Raw genomic sequence first — 18,976 nt, 5'->3', positions numbered from 1 at the left:
ATAACTTCCTCCACCACGAATTGTTATAGCCCATCAATCACCACAGGCTGCGGAGGTGGCACAACACGTCCCTGGAAGGTATTAGGAGATACAGGCTTTAGTAAAGATACATGAAAAACTGGGTGTACCTTCATTGTCCTGGGCAGCTTCAGACGGCAGGCCACAGAGCTCACAATACCATTGGTCTTGAAAGGGCCAATGAATTTCTGTCCAAGTTTTTGTGAAGGAACGTTTAACGTCAGATTCTTAGTTGCTAACCACACGGAATCTCCTACCTTGAACATGGGTGCAGGTTTACGGACTCTATCAGCCGATCTCTTATAACGTTCTTGAGCTGTGGTCAGGGATTCCTTCAGAACCTCCAGATTTTGCCTCATCGCAGTCAGCCTTTCCTCCACTGCCGGGACCGGAGAATTAATTGTAGACCTAGGTAGAATACACGGATGATAACCCAGATTGGCAAAGAAAGGTGTAAATTTAGTGGAGGCGCTCTGAGAATTATTATATGAAAATTCGGCCAACGGCAACAACTCCAACCAATCATCCTGGAGATGGCTGACATAGCATCTTAGATATTGTTCCAGCGTCTGGTTGGTACGCTCAGTCTGACCATTTGTCTGGGGATGGTAAGAAGATAGACAGACATTAATATTGAGTGCAGAGCAAAACCCCTTCCAGAATCTTGAAGTGAACTGCACTCCACGGTCAGAGATGATCTCATCCGGGACCCCGTGCAACCGAAAGACATTCTGTATAACCAAGTTCACTGTATCTTTAGCTGAGGGGAGGCTGGTGCACGGAACAAAATGAGCAGCTTTAGTCAGGCGATCAACTACCACCATGATTGTATTCATGCCCCCCGATGTAGGCAGCTCCACAATAAAGTCCATTGATATAGACCCCCAAGGGCGGGACAGAACAGGTAATGGTTGTAGAAGACCCGTAGGTGCCACATGAGGAGTCTTGTAACGGGCACGTACCTCGCAAGAGAGAACATAGTCCTTGGTATCCTTCAGGCAAGTTGGCCACCAGAAGAATCGGCTCAGGAACTCTTGTGTCTTCTGTACCCCCCTGTGACCAGCCAACTTGGAGTCATGTACCAACTTGAGGATCTGCAGGCGGACGACCTCAGGGACGTAGATACGTCGATCTCTGAACCACATGCCACCCTTAAAGACAAGATTAATATCCACAGGTGGGTTGGCCAGAAATACATCACCGTCATAGGCCTCCCTGCACTCCTTCCACAAGTCCTGATCGTGGATAACTCCGATGAAATTGGCATCAGATAGAATGGTCTTGGATGGGGCTCCAGGTACGGAATCCGCAGCATGGGTTCGGGATAAAGCATCAGCCTTCCCATTACGAGAACCTGGAGGGTACGAGATAACAAAGTTAAATTGATTTAAAAATAAGTTCCAACGAGCCTGATGAGGAGAAAGACATCTAGCGGATCTAAGGAACTCTAGATTGCGATGGTCAGTTAGCACTATGATCTGTTGTGCAGCTCCTTGCAGATGATGCCTCCATTCTTTGAAAGCCGCAATAATAGCCAGCAATTCCTTGTCTCCCACATCGTAATTCTTCTCTGCTGAGGTTAGTCTATGGGAAAAGAAAGCACAAGGATGTAGCAGACCCTTCTCTCCAGTTCTTTGGGAGAGAATAGCCCCCAAAGCATTATCAGAAGCGTCCACCTCCACAATGAAAGAAAGTGTTGGATCTGGGTGTATCAACAGCGGTGCTGATGTGAAACAGACTTTAAGCCGATCAAAAGCTTCTTGAGCCTGTGATGACCACTTAAAGGGCTTTTCCTTCTTTGTCAAGGAAGTAATGGGACGGACAATATCAGAAAATTTTCGAATGAAGTGTCTGTAGAAATTTGCAAAACCAATTTAACGTTGGACCTCCTTAACGTTCTTGGGTACCAGCCAATTTCAAGGGGTACGGTCTCCTGATCCACAGGCTCAGAGATTAAAGGTGACCCATCCACTGTTTCCATGGTAATTGGAGAGGCTCTTTGCTGAATTTTAATACCATGTTCCTTGGCAAATGCGATATCCATGAAATTGTCACCTGCACCAGAGTCAATCATAGCTGAACTGGAAATCCACTGTCCTGAACACAGGATCTTAATAGGGAGAGAACAGTGAGAGTTCTTTTCCTTCAGCTCCTTGGGGGGTGAAGTCATAGAAAGTGAATGGAATACAGCGTTTAAAGGCAGGCTACATTCAGAGATGTCAGATTCATCATCATAGTTGTCATACTCCCCTATTGCTGCTAGCACCTTGTTAGGCCGTCTAGGACACTTAGGACAATTGATCAAGAAGTGGTCAGACTGGCCGCAGTAGAAACATAGACTTTCACGCAGGTGCTCCCGGCACTCCTTGATCTCGCGCCTCTGAACGGAATCAATTTGCATGGGCACCTCCTCCACCTCCTGAGAGGTTTTACCTGCAGGCTCTTTGGAAGGAAGGGAAAAGTTAGAAACACGGTTATATGCAGCAAATTTCTCTTGCCTACGCTCAGTAAGGCGAATGTCTATGCGCACACAATGCTGTATAAATGTCTCTAGCTCTTGTGGTGACTCTGAGCGAGCTAGTTCATCTTTTACAATACTAGACAGACCCCTTTTAAAAACAGGCAATTGTGCATAACTGTCCCAATTGGTATCTACCGCTAATCTCCTGAATTCAGTAGCATACTCAATAACAGAACGTTTTGCCTGGCGTAAAGACAACAAAGCAGATTCAGCAGTTGCACGGCGATTAGGGTCATCAAACATTAATGCCATAGCGGCCAAGAAATCATCCAAGTCATTTAACCGTGGGTCACGAGACTCAATCATCGGATTCGCCCAGGCGAGCGCTCGTGAGGTTAGTAGCATTATTACACACAATACTTTGGATCTATCATTAGGAAAGTGGTCAGCATGCACATCAAAATATGGCATACATTGATTCACAAAGCCACGAAATTTGTCGCGATCACCATAAAATCTGAATGGGGCAACTTAGGTGGGCCAGCTGGTGGCAGTTGCCCAGAGGGTAAAGTTACTTGTGCAGCTATTTGCGTGCTTATGTCCTGAAAAGCCCGTCCATACTGGGACTCTATGCCAGCAAGTTTGTTTTCCTGGGCTAACATGCGGTTGCTCAAGTCCTGCAAAGTTTGTCCAAACACTTGTTGATTGTGTTAAAGCTTCCAAAGACGCCATCTTGGAAAAGGACAGTAATGCACAAAAGGTAAACAACGTTCAGAGTCCTGACAATGAGCTTCAAGAGGTAGTCACCGGGTATGTTCTTCCAACAATCTTGAAGGAGTTCCCAGAGATGCTTAGCACTTGTTGGCCCTTTTGCCTTCACTCTGCGGTCCAGCTCACCCCAAACCATCTCGATTGGGTTCAGGTCTGGTGACTGTGGAGGCCAGGTCATCTGGCGTAGCACCCCATCACTCTCCTTCTTGGTCAAATAGCCCTTACACAGCCTGGAGGTGTGTTTGGGGTCATTGTCCTGTTGAAAAATAAATGATGGTCCAACTAAACGCAAACTGGATGGAATAGCATGCCGCTGCAAGATGCTGTGGTAGCCATGCTGGTTCAGTATGCCTTCAATTTTGAATAAATCCCCAACAGTGTCACCAGCAAAGCACCCCCCACACCATCACACCTCCTCCTCCATGCTTGACTGTGGGAACCAGGCATGTAGAGTCCATCCGTTCACCTTTTCTGCGTCGCACAAAGACACGGTGGTTGGAACCAAAGATCTCAAATTTGGACTCATCAAACCAAAGCACAGATTTCCACTGGTCTAATGTCTATTCCTTGTGTTCTTTAGCCCAAACAAGTCTCTTCTGCTTGTTGCCTGTCCTTAGCAGTGGTTTCCTAGCAGCTATTTTACCATGAAGGCCTGCTGCACAAAGTCTCCTCTTAACAGCTGTAGAGATGTGTCTGCTGCTAGAACTCTGTGTGGCATTGACCTGGTCTCTGATCTGAGTTGCTGTTAACCTGCAATTTCTGAGGCTGGTGACTCGGATAAACTTATCCTCAGAAGCAGAGGTGACTCTTGGTCTTCCTTTCCTGGGGCGGTCCTCATGTGAGTCAGTTTCTTTGTTGCGCTTGATGGTTTTTGCCACTGCACTTGGGGACACTTTCAAAGTTTTCCCAATTTTTTTTTCGTAAAGTAATGATGGCCACTCGTTTTTCTTTACTTAGCTGCTTTTTTCTTGCCATAATACAAATTCTAACAGTCTATTCAGTAGGACTATCAGCTGTGTATCCACCAGACTTCTGCTCAACACAACTGATGGTCCCAACCCCATTTATAAGGCAAGAAATCCCACTTATTAAACCTGACAGGGCACCCCTGTGAAGTGAAAACCATTCCTGGAGACTACCTCTTGAAGCTAATCAAGAGAATGCCAAGAGTGTGCAAAGCAGTCATCAAAGCAAAAGGTGGCTACTTTGAAGAACCTAGAATATAAGACACATTTTCAGTTGGTTCACACTTTTTTGCTAAGTATATAATTCCACATGTGTTAATTCATAGTTTTGATGCCTTCAGTGTGAATGTACAATTTTCATAGTCATGAAAATACAGACAAATCTTTAAATAAGAAGGTGTGTCCAAACTTTTGCTCTGTACAGTATATATATATATATATATATATATATATATATATATATATATATATATATATATCTATATACACTCACCGGCCACTTTATTAGGTACACCATGCTAGTAACGGGTTGGACCCCCTTTTGCCTTCAGAACTGCCTCAATTCTTCGTGGCATAGATTCAACAAGGTGCTGGAAGCATTCCTCAGAGATTTTGGTCCATATTGACATGATGGCATCACACAGTTGCCGCAGATTTGTCGGCTGCACATCCCAAAGATGCTCCATACAAGGCAGGATGGATCCATGCTTTCATGTTGTTTACGCCAAATTCTGACCCTACCATCCGAATGTCGCAGCAGAAATCGAGACTCATCAGACCAAGCAACGTTTTTCCAATCTTCTACTGTCCAATTTCGATGAGCTTGTACAAATTGTAGCCTCAGTTTCCTGTTCTTAGCTGAAAGGAGTGGTACCCGGTGTGGTCTTCTGCTGCTGTAGCCCATCTGCCTCAAAGTTCGACGCACTGTGCGTTCAGAGATGCTCTTAGGCCTACCTTGGTTGTAACGGGTGGCGATTTGAGTCACTGTTGCCTTTCTATCAGCTCGAACCAGTCTGCCCATTCTCCTCTGACCTCTGGCATCAACAAGGCATTTCCGCCCACAGAACTGCCGCTCACTGGATTTTTTTTCTTTTTCGGACCATTCTCTGTAAACCCTAGAGATGGTTGTGCGCGAAAATCCCAGTAGATCAGCAGTTTCTGAAATACTCAGACCAGCCCTTCTGGCACCAACAACCATGCCACGTTCAAAGGCACTCAAATCACCTTTCTTCCCCATACTGATGCTCGGTTTGAACTGCAGGAGATTGTCTTGACCATGTCTACATGCCTAAATGCACTGAGTTGCCGCCATGTGATTGGCTGATTAGAAATTAAGTGTTAACAAGAAGTTGGACAGGTGTACCTAATAAAGTGGCCAGTGAGTGTATATATATGTGTCACTGACATCTATATATCTATGTATTCTATGTGTATATATCTATTCTATTCTAACTAGTGTTGAGCGATACCGTCCGATACTTGAAAGTATCGGTATCGGAAAGTATCGGCCGATACCGGCAAAGTATCGGATCTAATCCGATACCGATACCCGATACCAATACAAGTCAATGGGACTCAAGTATTGGACGGTATCCCTGATGGTTCCCAGGGTCTGAAGGAGAGGAAACTCTCCTTCAGGCCCTGTGATCCATATTAATGTGTAAAATAAAGAATTAAAATAAAAAATATTGCTATACTCACCTCTCCGACGCAGCCTGGACCTTACCAAGGGAACCGGGAGCCTTCTTTGCTTTAAATGCGCGCTTTTACTTCCTTCCGTGACGTCACGGCTTGTGATTGGTCGCGTGCCGCCCATGTGGCCGCGACGCGACCAATCACAGCAAGCCGTGACGTAATTTCAGGTCCTGAATGCAGAAATAGGCATCAGGACCTGAAATTACGTCACGGCTTGCTGTGATTGGTCGCGTCGCGGTCACATGGGCGGCATGCAACCAATCACAAGCCGTGACGTAATTTTAAAAATGCGCGCGTTTCCTGCCTCCGTGACGTAACGGCTTGTGATTGGTCGCGTCGCCCATGTGACCGCGACGCGACCAATCACAAGCCGGAACGTAATTTTAAAATCCTGAATGCCTAGAATTAGGCATTGAGGACCTGAAAATTACGTCACGGCTTGCTGTGATTGGTCGCGTCGCGGTCACATGGGCGGCACGCGACCAATCACAAGCCGTGACGTCACGGAAGGAAGTAAACGCGCGCATTTTAAGCAAAGAAGGCTCCCGGTTCCCTCGGTGAGGTCCAGGCTGCGTCGGAGAGGTGAGTATAGCAATATTTTTTATTTTAATTCTTTGTTTTACACATTAATGTTGTTTCGATACCGATACCCGATACCACAAAAGTATCGGATCTCGGTATCGGAATTCCGATACCCGCAAGTATCGGCCGATACCCGATACTTGCGGTATCGGAATGCTCAACACTAATTCTAACCTGTCAGTGTGACTTTCCTGTATGCGGCACATGAATTGGACACTGGTGCTTAAAAATCGTACAGCACTCATGGTCTGAGTGCTGTGCGATTTTTTTTTCTCGCACCCATTTTTCTCGCACCCATAAGCTTACATTGGCGAGTCTCGGACGATATGCACATACAGTGGCAGCATGCTACAATTTTACACTTGCGTCGAATATGGCTGAGAAATTAACGCTGATGTGATCTGCCCCATAGATTAACACTGGGCCGAGTGCTGCGATGGCTTCTCACATAGCACTTGCCCGTATTCTACGCTAGTGTGTCGCAGGCCTAAAAACTAAACTTGTTGAGAAAGATGTCTGGTGCCTTGGATATCCATAGATCCATGTTTTTAGTTATATTCCTACACAGGGGAGGCTTGCCACAACATGAAACATAGAGTCCCATATGGAAGCCACAAAATGAAAATGCAGCAGCAGTGAGTAGTATGGTCGCGGGGTTTGCAGTTGATGAATTAGACAATTAAAATATGTATTCTATAAATTAAAATGTGACCTTTTTATAAGAGGTTTAAAAAAATTGCTCCCCCTGTGCTTTCTAAAAAATGAACGGTTCAAAAAAAGCTTGTTAGTTTCAGGTCCCAAAAGCGAGTACCCACCACAAGCCACTGTATTCAGGAGATGTGTATTATTATTATTATTATTATTATTATTATTATTATTATTTATATAGCACCATTAATTCCATGGTACATAAGAAAAGGGGTTACATACAGAGTTATAGATATTGTTAACAGTGAACAAATTTACAATGACAGACTGGTACAGAGGGGAGAGGACCTGGTCCTTGCGGACTTACATTCTTCTCTAGATCTATTATTGGACTACTACACGAAAGAAAAAGGAAAATGTTAATAAAACACATAATTTGAGAGGTAGATCGTTGATTTTAAATTTCTGAGTTCTGGAAATTTTTCATTTATATTTATAAAAATATATGGCATCCCTGCATGGGAAACACAAGCCTGGGAGTCAGGATTCTTCTTTTCAAGCAGAATTAAGAAATAGGATAATAAACTGTTTTTCTGGTATGCAATTCAAGTGTGTGAAGATGTAAGAAAAATGCTGTTATTAAAGTGCTGTTACTGCAGTATTTCCCAGATCAATAAATGCACAGGCACACATCCCTACTCACAGTCACACTGATTCTGCAGCTCCGGCACATCCCTACTCACAGCCACACAGACTCTGCAGCTCCAGCACATCCCTACTCACAGTCACACTGATTCTGCAGCTCCAGCACATCCCTACTCAGTCACATTGACTCTGCAGCTCCAGCACCTCCCTACTCACAGCCACACAGACTCTGCAGCTCCAGCACATCCCTACTCACAGTCACACTGATTCTGCAGCTCCAGCACATCCCTACTCAGTCACATTGACTCTGCAGCTCCAGTACATCCCTACTCACAGCCACACAGACTCTGCAGCTCCAGCACATCCCTACTCACAGTCACACTGACTCTGCAGCTCCAGCACATCCCTACTCACAGTCACACTGACTCTGCAGCTCCAGTACATCCCTACTCACAGTCACACTGACTCTGCAGCTCCAGCACATCCATACTCACAGGCACACAGACTCTGCAGCTCCAGCACATCCCTACTCACAGGCACACAGACTCTGCAGCTCCAGCACATCCCTACTCACAGTCACACTGACTCTGCAGCTCCAGTACATCCCTACTCACAGTCACACTGACTCTGCAGCTCCAGTACATCCCTATTCACAGTCACACTGACTCTGCAGCTCCAGCACATCCCTATTCACAGTTACACTGACTCTGCAGCTCCAGTGTCACGAGGTATTGGGTAGACTACAGCTGATTACCCGGGCCCCTGCAATATCCCTCAAACTAGGGAAACCCTGTCTGTCCCTCTCCCAGAGTTTACAATGAAGGTGTGCATGTCTGGGCCGCCAGGCCTGACCCTGAGTCCTGTTTCAGTACTAAGCTGAAACCTCCACCCGCCACCCAGTGATAAGACCTCTCACCAACCCCTACAGAAAGCACAGACAGGGAAAACTAAAAAACGCACCACGCCGCAGACACACAGGAATACACTATAATGTGCACAGGGCAAAACAAATACAAATATAGGAAGGAGACATATAACGAAGGATAATACACCACCAGATACGATATTTCCTCTCCTAGACCACCACTCCAGACCGAGATCACCAGGCAGAAGACACAAGCTATAATCGGCGACGCCCAAAGCCCAGCAAAACTATTTAAAGGCAATGGGCGTGACTAAGCCTCCAACCCGAGTACCAGCCAGATTAACCCCGGACAATCTGGATCAATCTAGCCGGGGCCACTGAGCATATAATGGACTAATGAGGAATTACCGCTGTTTGTCGGATGCCCTAGTGTGAACAGCGTCCAACATGAAATCCAGTACATCACTATTCACAGTCACAGACTCTGCAGCTCCAGTACATTCCTGTTCACAGTTACACTGACTCTGCAGCTCCAGCACCTCCCTACTCACAGTCACACTGACTCTGCAGCTCCAGCACATACTTAATCACAGTCACACTGACTCTGCAGCTCCAGCACATCCCTATTCACAGTCACACTGACTCTGAAGCTCCAGCACATCCCTACTCACAGTCACAGACTCTGCAGCTCCAGCACATCCCTGCTCACAGTCACACTGACTCTGCAGCTCCAGTACATTCCTGTTCACAGTTACACTGACTCTGCAGCTCCAGCACCTCCCTACTCACAGTCACACTGACTCTGCAGCTCCAGCACATCCCTATTCACAGTCACACTGACTCTGCAGCTCCAGCACATCCCTATTCACAGTTACACTGACTCTGCAGCTCCAGTACATCCCTACTCACAGTCACACTGACTCTGCAGCTCCAGCACATCCCTGCTCACAGTCACACTGACTCTGCAGCTCCAGTACATCACTATTCACAGTCACAGACTCTGCAGCTTCAGTACATTCTTGTTCACAGTTACACTGACTCCGCAGCTCCAGCACATCCCTACTCACAGCCACACTGACTCTGCAGCTCCAGCACCTCCCTATTCACAGTTACACTGACTCTGCAGCTCCAGCACATCCCTACTCACAGTCACACTGACTCTGCAGCTCCAGTACATCCCTACTCACAGTCACACTGACTCTGCAGCTCCAGTACATCCCTATTCATAGTCACACTGACTCTGCAGCTCCAGCACATCCCTATTCACAGCTACACTGACTCTGCAGCTCCAGTGTCACGGGGTATTGGGTAGACTACAGCTGATTACCCGGGCCCCTGCAATATCCCTAAAACTAGGGAAACCCTGTCTGTCCCTCTCCCAGAGTTTACAATGAAGGTGTGCATGTCTGGGCCGCCAGGCCTGACCCTGAGTCCTGTTTCAGTACTAAGCTGAAACCTCCACCCGCCACCCAGTGATAAGACCTCTCACCAACCCCTACAGAAAGCACAGACAGGGAAAACTAAAAAACGCACCACGCCGCAGACACACAGGAATACACTATAATGTGCACAGGGCAAAACAAATACAAATATAGGAAGGAGACATATAACGAAGGATAATACACCACCAGATACGATATTTCCTCTCCTAGACCACCACTCCAGACCGAGATCACCAGGCACAAGACACAAGCTATAATTGGCGACGCCCAAAGCCCAGCAAAACTATTTAAAGGCAATGGGCGTGACTAAGCCTCCAACCCGAGTACCAGCCAGATTAACCCCGGACAATCTGGATCAATCTAGCCGGGGCCACTGAGCATATAATGGACTAATGAGGAATTACCGCTGTTTGTCGGATGCCCTAGTGTGAACAGCGTCCAACATGAAATCCAGTACATCACTATTCACAGTCACAGACTCTGCAGCTCCAGTACATTCCTGTTCACAGTTACACTGACTCTGCAGCTCCAGCACCTCCCTACTCACAGTCACACTGACTCTGCAGCTCCAGCACATACTTAATCACAGTCACACTGACTCTGCAGCTCCAGCACATCCCTATTCACAGTCACACTGACTCTGAAGCTCCAGCACATCCCTACTCACAGTCACAGACTCTGCAGCTCCAGCACATCCCTGCTCACAGTCACACTGACTCTGCAGCTCCAGTACATTCCTGTTCACAGTTACACTGATTCTGCAGCTCCAGCACCTCCCTACTCACAGTCACACTGACTCTGCAGCTCCAGCACATCCCTATTCACAGTCACACTGACTCTGCAGCTCCAGCACATCCCTATTCACAGTTACACTGACTCTGCAGCTCCAGTACATCCCTACTCACAGTCACACTGACTCTGCAGCTCCAGCACATCCCTGCTCACAGTCACACTGACTCTGCAGCTCCAGTACATCACTATTCACAGTCACAGACTCTGCAGCTTCAGTACATTCTTGTTCACAGTTACACTGACTCCGCAGCTCCAGCACATCCCTACTCACAGCCACACTGACTCTGCAGCTCCAGCACCTCCCTATTCACAGTTACACTGACTCTGCAGCTCCAGCACATCCCTACTCACAGTCACACTGACTCTGCAGCTCCAGTACATCCCTACTCACAGTCACACTGACTCTGCAGCTCCAGTACATCCCTATTCATAGTCACACTGACTCTGCAGCTCCAGCACATCCCTATTCACAGCTACACTGACTCTGCAGCTCCAGTGTCACGGGGTATTGGGTAGACTACAGCTGATTACCCGGGCCCCTGCAATATCCCTAAAACTAGGGAAACCCTGTCTGTCCCTCTCCCAGAGTTTACAATGAAGGTGTGCATGTCTGGGCCGCCAGGCCTGACCCTGAGTCCTGTTTCAGTACTAAGCTGAAACCTCCACCCGCCACCCAGTGATAAGACCTCTCACCAACCCCTACAGAAAGCACAGACAGGGAAAACTAAAAAACGCACCACGCCGCAGACACACAGGAATACACTATAATGTGCACAGGGCAAAACAAATACAAATATAGGAAGGAGACATATAACGAAGGATAATACACCACCAGATACGATATTTCCTCTCCTAGACCACCACTCCAGACCGAGATCACCAGGCACAAGACACAAGCTATAATTGGCGACGCCCAAAGCCCAGCAAAACTATTTAAAGGCAATGGGCGTGACTAAGCCTCCAACCCGAGTACCAGCCAGATTAACCCCGGACAATCTGGATCAATCTAGCCGGCGCCACTGAGCATATAGTGGACGAATGAGGAATTACTGCTGTCTGTCGGATGCCCTAGTGTGAACAGCGTCTGACATGAAATCCAGTACATCACTATTCACAGTCACAGACTCTGCAGCTCCAGTACATTCCTGTTCACAGTTACACTGACTCTGCAGCTCCAGCACCTCCCTACTCACAGTCACACTGACTCTGCAGCTCCAGCACATCCTTACTCACAGTCACACTGACTCTGCAGCTCCAGCACATCCCTATTCACAGTCACACTGACTCTGAAGCTCCAGCACATCCCTACTCACAGTCACAGACTCTGCAGCTCCAGCACATCCCTGCTCACAGTCACACTGACTGCAGCTCCAGTACATTCCTGTTCACAGTTACACTGACTCTGCAGCTCCAGCACCTCCCTACTCACAGTCACACTGACTCTGCAGCTCCAGCACATCCCTATTCACAGTCACACTGACTCTGCAGCTCCAGCACATCCCTGCTCACAGTCACACTGACACTGCAGCTCCAGTACATCACTATTCACAGTCACAGACTCTGCAGCTCCAGTACATTCCTGTTCACAGTTACACTGACTCTGCAGCTCCAGCACATCCCTACTCACAGTCACACTGACTCTGCAGCTCCAGCACCTCCCTATTCACAGTTACACTGACTCTGCAGCTCCAGCACATCCCTACTCACAGTCACACTGACTATGCAGCTCCAGCACATCCCTATTCACAGTCACACTGACTCTGCAGCTCCAGCACATCCCTATTCACAGTTACACAGACTCTGCAGCTCCAGTACATTCCTGTTCACAGTTACACTGACTCTGCAGCTCCAGCACCTCCCTATTCACAGTCATACTGACTCTGCAGCTCCAGCACATCCCTATTCACAGTCACACTGACTCTGCAGCTCCAGCACCTCCCTATTCACAGTTACACTGACTCTGCAGCTCCAGCACATCCCTACTCACAGTCACACTGACTCTGCAGCTCCAGCACATCCCTATTCACAGTCACACTGACTCTGCAGCTCCAGCCCATCCCTATTCATAGTCACACTGACTCTGCAGCTCCAGCACATCCCTATTCACAGACACACTGACTCTACAGCTCCAGCGCCTCCCTACTCACAGTCAAACCTCCCTATATCACATGAATCTTTGGCTTATGATTCACAGACTGACAACCAATACCATTTTTTGCAACTGCATGGATTATGTATGTCCATTTTTTTCTTTTTCTGTCCCTATGTGAATGAGCTGTGTACTCTGACACCTATTCCTAGGGTGTAAATGCATATAATGGCATTCCTTAGCTGGCGCTCATGTTTTCTAATGGCTGAAATATAGTCCTCTTGTTTTCCTGCATTGGACCATGTGATATGATACCTGCATATCATTATAGGGAAACCCGCCTGACCATACCTGACATCTTTACTTTGCCCTATGGCACTTCAGCAGTCTGCGAAATGTCTGGTGCAGGGATATATTTTTTTTTAGCCAATCCGCACAAATTGATTTTCAAAGACAGATCTCGGGATGTCAATCCGCTTCTATCTAAGACGATGTACTGACTTGTAGGATAGATGTGTACTTACTTTCAGGACAGGAATGTACTAATTTTTGGAGCAGGGGTATATTCAGGGTCTGGACTTTCAGGGTTTGGGTGAATTGACTTGAGTCGTTTACTTATACCATCACATGATATCACACTCATAAGGAAGAAAGTAGCTAGGACCTTCTCTTTTTCACCTTTCAAGAGCAATACATATTTCAAGTTGGGAAAAAAAACATTGCTAAATTCATAGGCCCTGAAAGGATCAGAATGGATTTTAGTAAGTTACTTGCAATTGATACTGTGGACATCACTTTACGAGATTACGTCTGCGGTAGGTGTGCTGCACACGTTGAGTGTTCATATCGGAGCAGACATTGGTAGAACATATGAAGTGAATGCTGAAGACGGATTTCACTCTATTCCTTATCTGCTTGGTCCTTACTCCATACACAATGGGGTTAATGAGAGGTGGTAACATCAGGTACACGTTGGCCAATAATATGTGAATGTGAATGGGGACTTGCTTTCCAAACCTGTGGACAACAGAAGACAGAACTACTGGTATGTAGAATGAAAGGATGGCACAAATATGGGAGGCACATGTACCCAAAGCCTTCATCCTGGCTTCCCTAGAGGCCAGCCGAAATACGGCCCTAAGAATCAGGACGTAAGAGCAGATGATGAAGATCAGATCTAATCCTACAATGAAAAGAGCCACCACGAGGCCATAGATGTTGTTAAAGGTGGTATCGGCACAGGCTAGTTTCACCACGGCCATGTGCTCACAGTAAGAGTGGTGGATGACATTGGATGAGCAGAATGGAAGCCTTTTTATGAGGAAAGGTAGCGGCATCATCAGTGCCACCGCTCTACTGATGGCCAATATACCTATTTGTATTATCAGCCATTTTGTTAGTATTGAGGTGTATCTTAGAGGATTGCAGATAGCAACATATCTATCAAAAGCCATGGCCAGGAGTAGAGCCGACTCCATAATTGCAAAGGAATGGAGGAAGAACAGCTGGGTTAGGCAAGCTTCAGAGCAAATCTCCTGAGATTTCAACCATAGGATCCCCAACATCTTGGGTGTGGTGGAATTAGACAAAACCAAGTCAATGGATGACAACATGCAGAGAAAAAAGTACATTGGCTCATGGAGGCTCCGATCTATCCTGATGATGAAGAGCAGAGTGAGGTTTCCAATGACTGATGTGACATAAACCACGGTGAAGATGAGCGCAAGGTGGAGGTAGAGATTTTCAAGGCCAGGGATCCCCAGGAGGACAAAATGTACAGGAAGTAAGCTCGAGGAATTCTGAAGAGACATGGCCGTCTTATCTCATTCATGGAAAGTCTCTAGGAAGAAACATCAGACATCAGCAAAGACTTGGAAAAGATAAAAGCTCATGGCTTACAAATGTCCTCTCTTTGGTCGTGTTACACATGGTCTGTTTCATGGCTTGGGAGACATTTCTTACTGATGAGACATACCTAGAAATCACGAGACTATAGCTCACAACTTTTGGGCCTTTACAGAGTAATTTTCCTACTACTGAAGCCCTAGATTCTTCTTATATTGCACCCTTAAAGTATGATGCCAACAACAGTGCCCCACAAACACTGTATGATACGCCCACAGTGAATTCCTCCACAACACACAGTATGATGTGTACTCCACTTCAACTCCCTCAGCAAAGTATGGTGAGGCCAATAAAGTATGTTCCTCGTGTAATATAATGGGCCTACATACAGTATAATGGCGCCACACCTCACCACACTGTATAATGGCCCCATCTAGCCCTCCAAACAGTCCAGTTGCCCACACACAGCCCTCCACATAGTATTATGGACCCCACACAAACCTTCACACTGCATAATAGCTTGCATACAACATAATGACCCACAAATAATCCTCCGTAAAGTATACAGGCTCCCACATAGCTCTCCGTAAAGTATAACGGCTCCCACATAGCTCTCCGTAAAGTATAACGGCTCCCACATAGCTCTCCGTAAAGTATAACGGCTCCCACATAGCTTACTGAACTGCTCTTAGGGGGGCTACAAGCTTTATTTGCTTAGTGATTATTATTATTTTGCTCCATTTTGTGAGACTGTAGGCCTTATCCTGTTGAGTCATTTTTGTCTTTGGTACCACGATTGTATTTTGTCCTCACATTTGCTGCTATCTGTTAATCTGCAGGATTGATCCCGGGGAGCCTCATCAGCCCTGGTTACCATCCTGAGTAGCCCAGTGTGCTTTATCATAACACATCGTGGAGGAAGGTCTCTCTTACAAGGCCCTCCACATTGTTGCTCATTTGTTAACCTTGTGCTTTTTTAATTGTTTTTAACGTGTTTGAGGCTTGTCTAACTTTATTTGTCTTAATAAAATAACTATTGTTATTTGTTATATAGTTTGCGGTGATCCTCACCTTTACACGCTACTTTCTTCTCTTTGGTCACGCCTGCCGTCATTGGTAGTACGCCACAGCATTACTAGGGGGCACTGATGGATTGTAAGCAGTGCACGCTTTGTCTTGAGATGGTCACCACCTTATTATGGCGTACATTACCGAATTTATAAGGAAGAAGGCTCTATCTCATTCCTATCATGCAGTGTCTTGGCGCTGACTCCTTCCCCAGCAGAGACGAGCAGGGTCGTACATGCTGAGAAGCCCGGACTATCTGCAGGGATTCTATGTGCAGAACATGTGGCTCAATGGCTATCTACTGTATATCTATATACGGTATATCTATCTGAATATATAATTATATTTTTTAGTGATTTTTATGTATATACGATTCTTACAGATTTTGCACCTTCTAACTATTACACATAACATTTTAAAATACATTGTTATTATTTTTTTTTACATAAACCTAATCCTATCCTAATCGTAACCTACACCGTGGGTGTACCCTCATCCAGAGTCCTAATCCTGACTCCAGTCCTAATCTTCACCTTAGTTGTAACCTCCTCCAGACTCCTAATCCTGACTCCAGTCCTAATCTTCACCTTAGTTGTAACCTCCTCCAGACTCCTAATCCTGACTCCAGTCCTAATCTTCACCTTAGTTGTAACCTCATCCAGACTCCTAATCCTGACTCCAGTCCTAATCTTCACCTTAGTTGTAACCTCATCCAAAATCGTAATCCTGACTCTAGTCCTAACCTTCACCTTAGTTGTAACCTCATCCAGACTCCTAATCCTGACTCTAGTCCTAACCTTCACCTTAGTTGTCACCTCCTCCAGACTCCTAATCCTGACTCCAGTCCTAACCTTCACCTTAGTTGTAACCTCATCCAGACTCCTAATCCTGACTCCAGTCCTAACCTTCACCTTAGTTGTAACCTCATCCAGATTCCTAATGCTGACTCCAGTCCTAACCTTCACCTTAGTTGTAACCTCCTCCAGACTCCTAATCCTGACTCCAGTCCTAACCTTCACCTTAGTGGTAACCTCATCCAGATTCCTAATCCTGACTCCAGTCCTAACCTTCACCTTAGTGGTAACCTCATCCAGACTCCTAATCCTGACTCCAGTCCTAACCTTCACCTTAGTTGTAACCTCATCTGGACTCCTAATCCTGACTCTAGTTCTATCCTTCACCTTAGTTGTAACCTCCTCCAGACTCCTAATCCTGACTCTAGTCCTAATCTTCACCTTAGTTGTAACCTCCTCCAGACTCCTAATCCTGACTCTAGTTCTATCCTTCACCTTAGTTGTAACCTCCTCCAGACTCCTAATCCTGACTCTAGTCCTATCCTTCACCTTAGTTGTAACCTCATCCAGACTCCTAATCCTGACTCTAGTTCTAACCTTCACCTTAGTTGTAACCTCATCCAGATTCCTAATGCTGACTCTAGTCCTATCCTTCACCTTAGTTGTAACCTCATCCAGACTCCTAATCCTGACTCTAGTTCTATCCTTCACCTTAGTTGTAACCTCATCCAGATTCCTAATGCTGACTCCAGCCCTAACCTTCACCTTAGTTGTAACCTCCTCCAGACTCCTAATCCTGACTCCAGTCCTAACCTTCACCTTAGTTGTCACCTCCTCCAGACTCCTAATCCTGACTCCAGTCCTAACCTTCACCTTAGTTGTAACCTCCTCCAGACTCCTAATCCTGACTCCAGTCCTAACCTTCACCTTAGTTGTCACCTCCTCCAGACTCCTAATCCTGACTCCAGTCGTAACCTTCACCTTAGTTGTAACCTCATCCAGACTCCTAATCCTGACTCCAGTCCTAACCTTCACCTTAGTTGTAACCTCATCCAGATTCCTAATCCTGACTCCAGTCCTAATCTTCACCTTAGTTGTAACCTCATCCAAACTCGTAATCCTGACTCTAGTCCTAACCTTCACCTTAGTTGTAACCTCATCCAGACACCTAATCCTGACTCTAGTCCTAACCTTCACCTTAGTTGTAACCTCCTCCAGACTCCTAATCCTGACTCTAGTTCTATCCTTCACCTTAGTTGTAACCTCCTCCAGGCTCCTAATCCTAACTCTAGTCCTATCCTTCACCTTAGTTGTAACCTCATCCAGACTCCTAATCCTGACTCTAGTTCTATCCTTCACCTTAGTTGTAACCTCATCCAGATTCCTAATGCTGACTCCAGCCCTAACCTTCACCTTAGTTGTAACCTCCTCCAGACTCCTAATCCTGACTCCAGTCCTAACCTTCACCTTAGTTGTCACCTCCTCCAGACTCCTAATCCTGACTCCAGTCCTAACCTTTACCTTAGTTGTAACCTCATCCAGACTCCTAATCCTGACTCCAGTCCTAACCTTCACCTTAGTTGTAACCTCATCCAGACTCCTAATCCTGACTCCAGTCCTAACCTTCACCTTAGTTGTAACCTCATCCAGATTCCTAATGCTGACTCCAGTCCTAACCTTCACCTTAGTTGTAACCTCCTCCAGACTCCTAATCCTGTCTCCAGTCCTAACCTTCACCTTAGTTGTCACCTCCTCCAGACTCCTAATCCTGACTCCAGTCCTAACCTTCACCTTAGTTGTCACCTCCTCCAGACTCATAATCCTGACTCCAGTTCTAACCTTCACCTTAGTTGTAACCTCATCCAGATTTCTAATGCTGACTCCAGTTCTAACCTTCACCTTAGTTGTAACCTCATCCAGACTCCTAATCCTGACTCCAGTCCTAATCTTCACCTTAGTTGTAACCTCATCCAAACTCGTAATCCTGACTCTAGTCCTAACCTTCACCTTAGTTGTAACCTCATCCAGACACCTAATCCTGACTCCAGTCCTAACCTTCACCTTAGTTGTAACCTCCTCCAGACTCCTAATCCTGACTCTAGTTCTATCCTTCACCTTAGTTGTAACCTCCTCCAGGCTCCTAATCCTGACTCTAGTCCTATCCTTCACCTTAGTTGTAACCTCATCCAGACTCCTAATCCTGACTCTAGTTCTATCCTTCACCTTAGTTGTAACCTCATCCAGATTCCTAATGCTGACTCCAGCCCTAACCTTCACCTTAGTTGTAACCTCCTCC

The 18,976-nt window shown here is 46.3% G+C and overlaps 1 protein-coding gene across 1 annotated transcript; it reads right to left on the bottom strand.

The window, feature by feature from the left end:
- Nucleotides 1–13,764: 13,764 nt before the first annotated feature.
- On the bottom strand, nucleotides 13,765–14,784 carry LOC143817853 (olfactory receptor 52K1-like). Its single transcript, XM_077299316.1, has one exon. It carries the CDS (start codon nucleotides 14,782–14,784, stop codon nucleotides 13,765–13,767), a length of 1,020 nt encoding a protein of 339 aa, XP_077155431.1.
- Between the last annotated feature and the right edge of the window lie 4,192 nt (nucleotides 14,785–18,976).

This window comes from Ranitomeya variabilis, chromosome 3, assembly GCF_051348905.1.
Source record: "Ranitomeya variabilis isolate aRanVar5 chromosome 3, aRanVar5.hap1, whole genome shotgun sequence".
NCBI classification, from domain to species: domain Eukaryota; kingdom Metazoa; phylum Chordata; class Amphibia; order Anura; family Dendrobatidae; genus Ranitomeya; species Ranitomeya variabilis.
The sequence above is the reverse complement of the archived record's forward strand: the minus strand, read 5'-3'. Positions and strand labels throughout refer to the sequence as shown.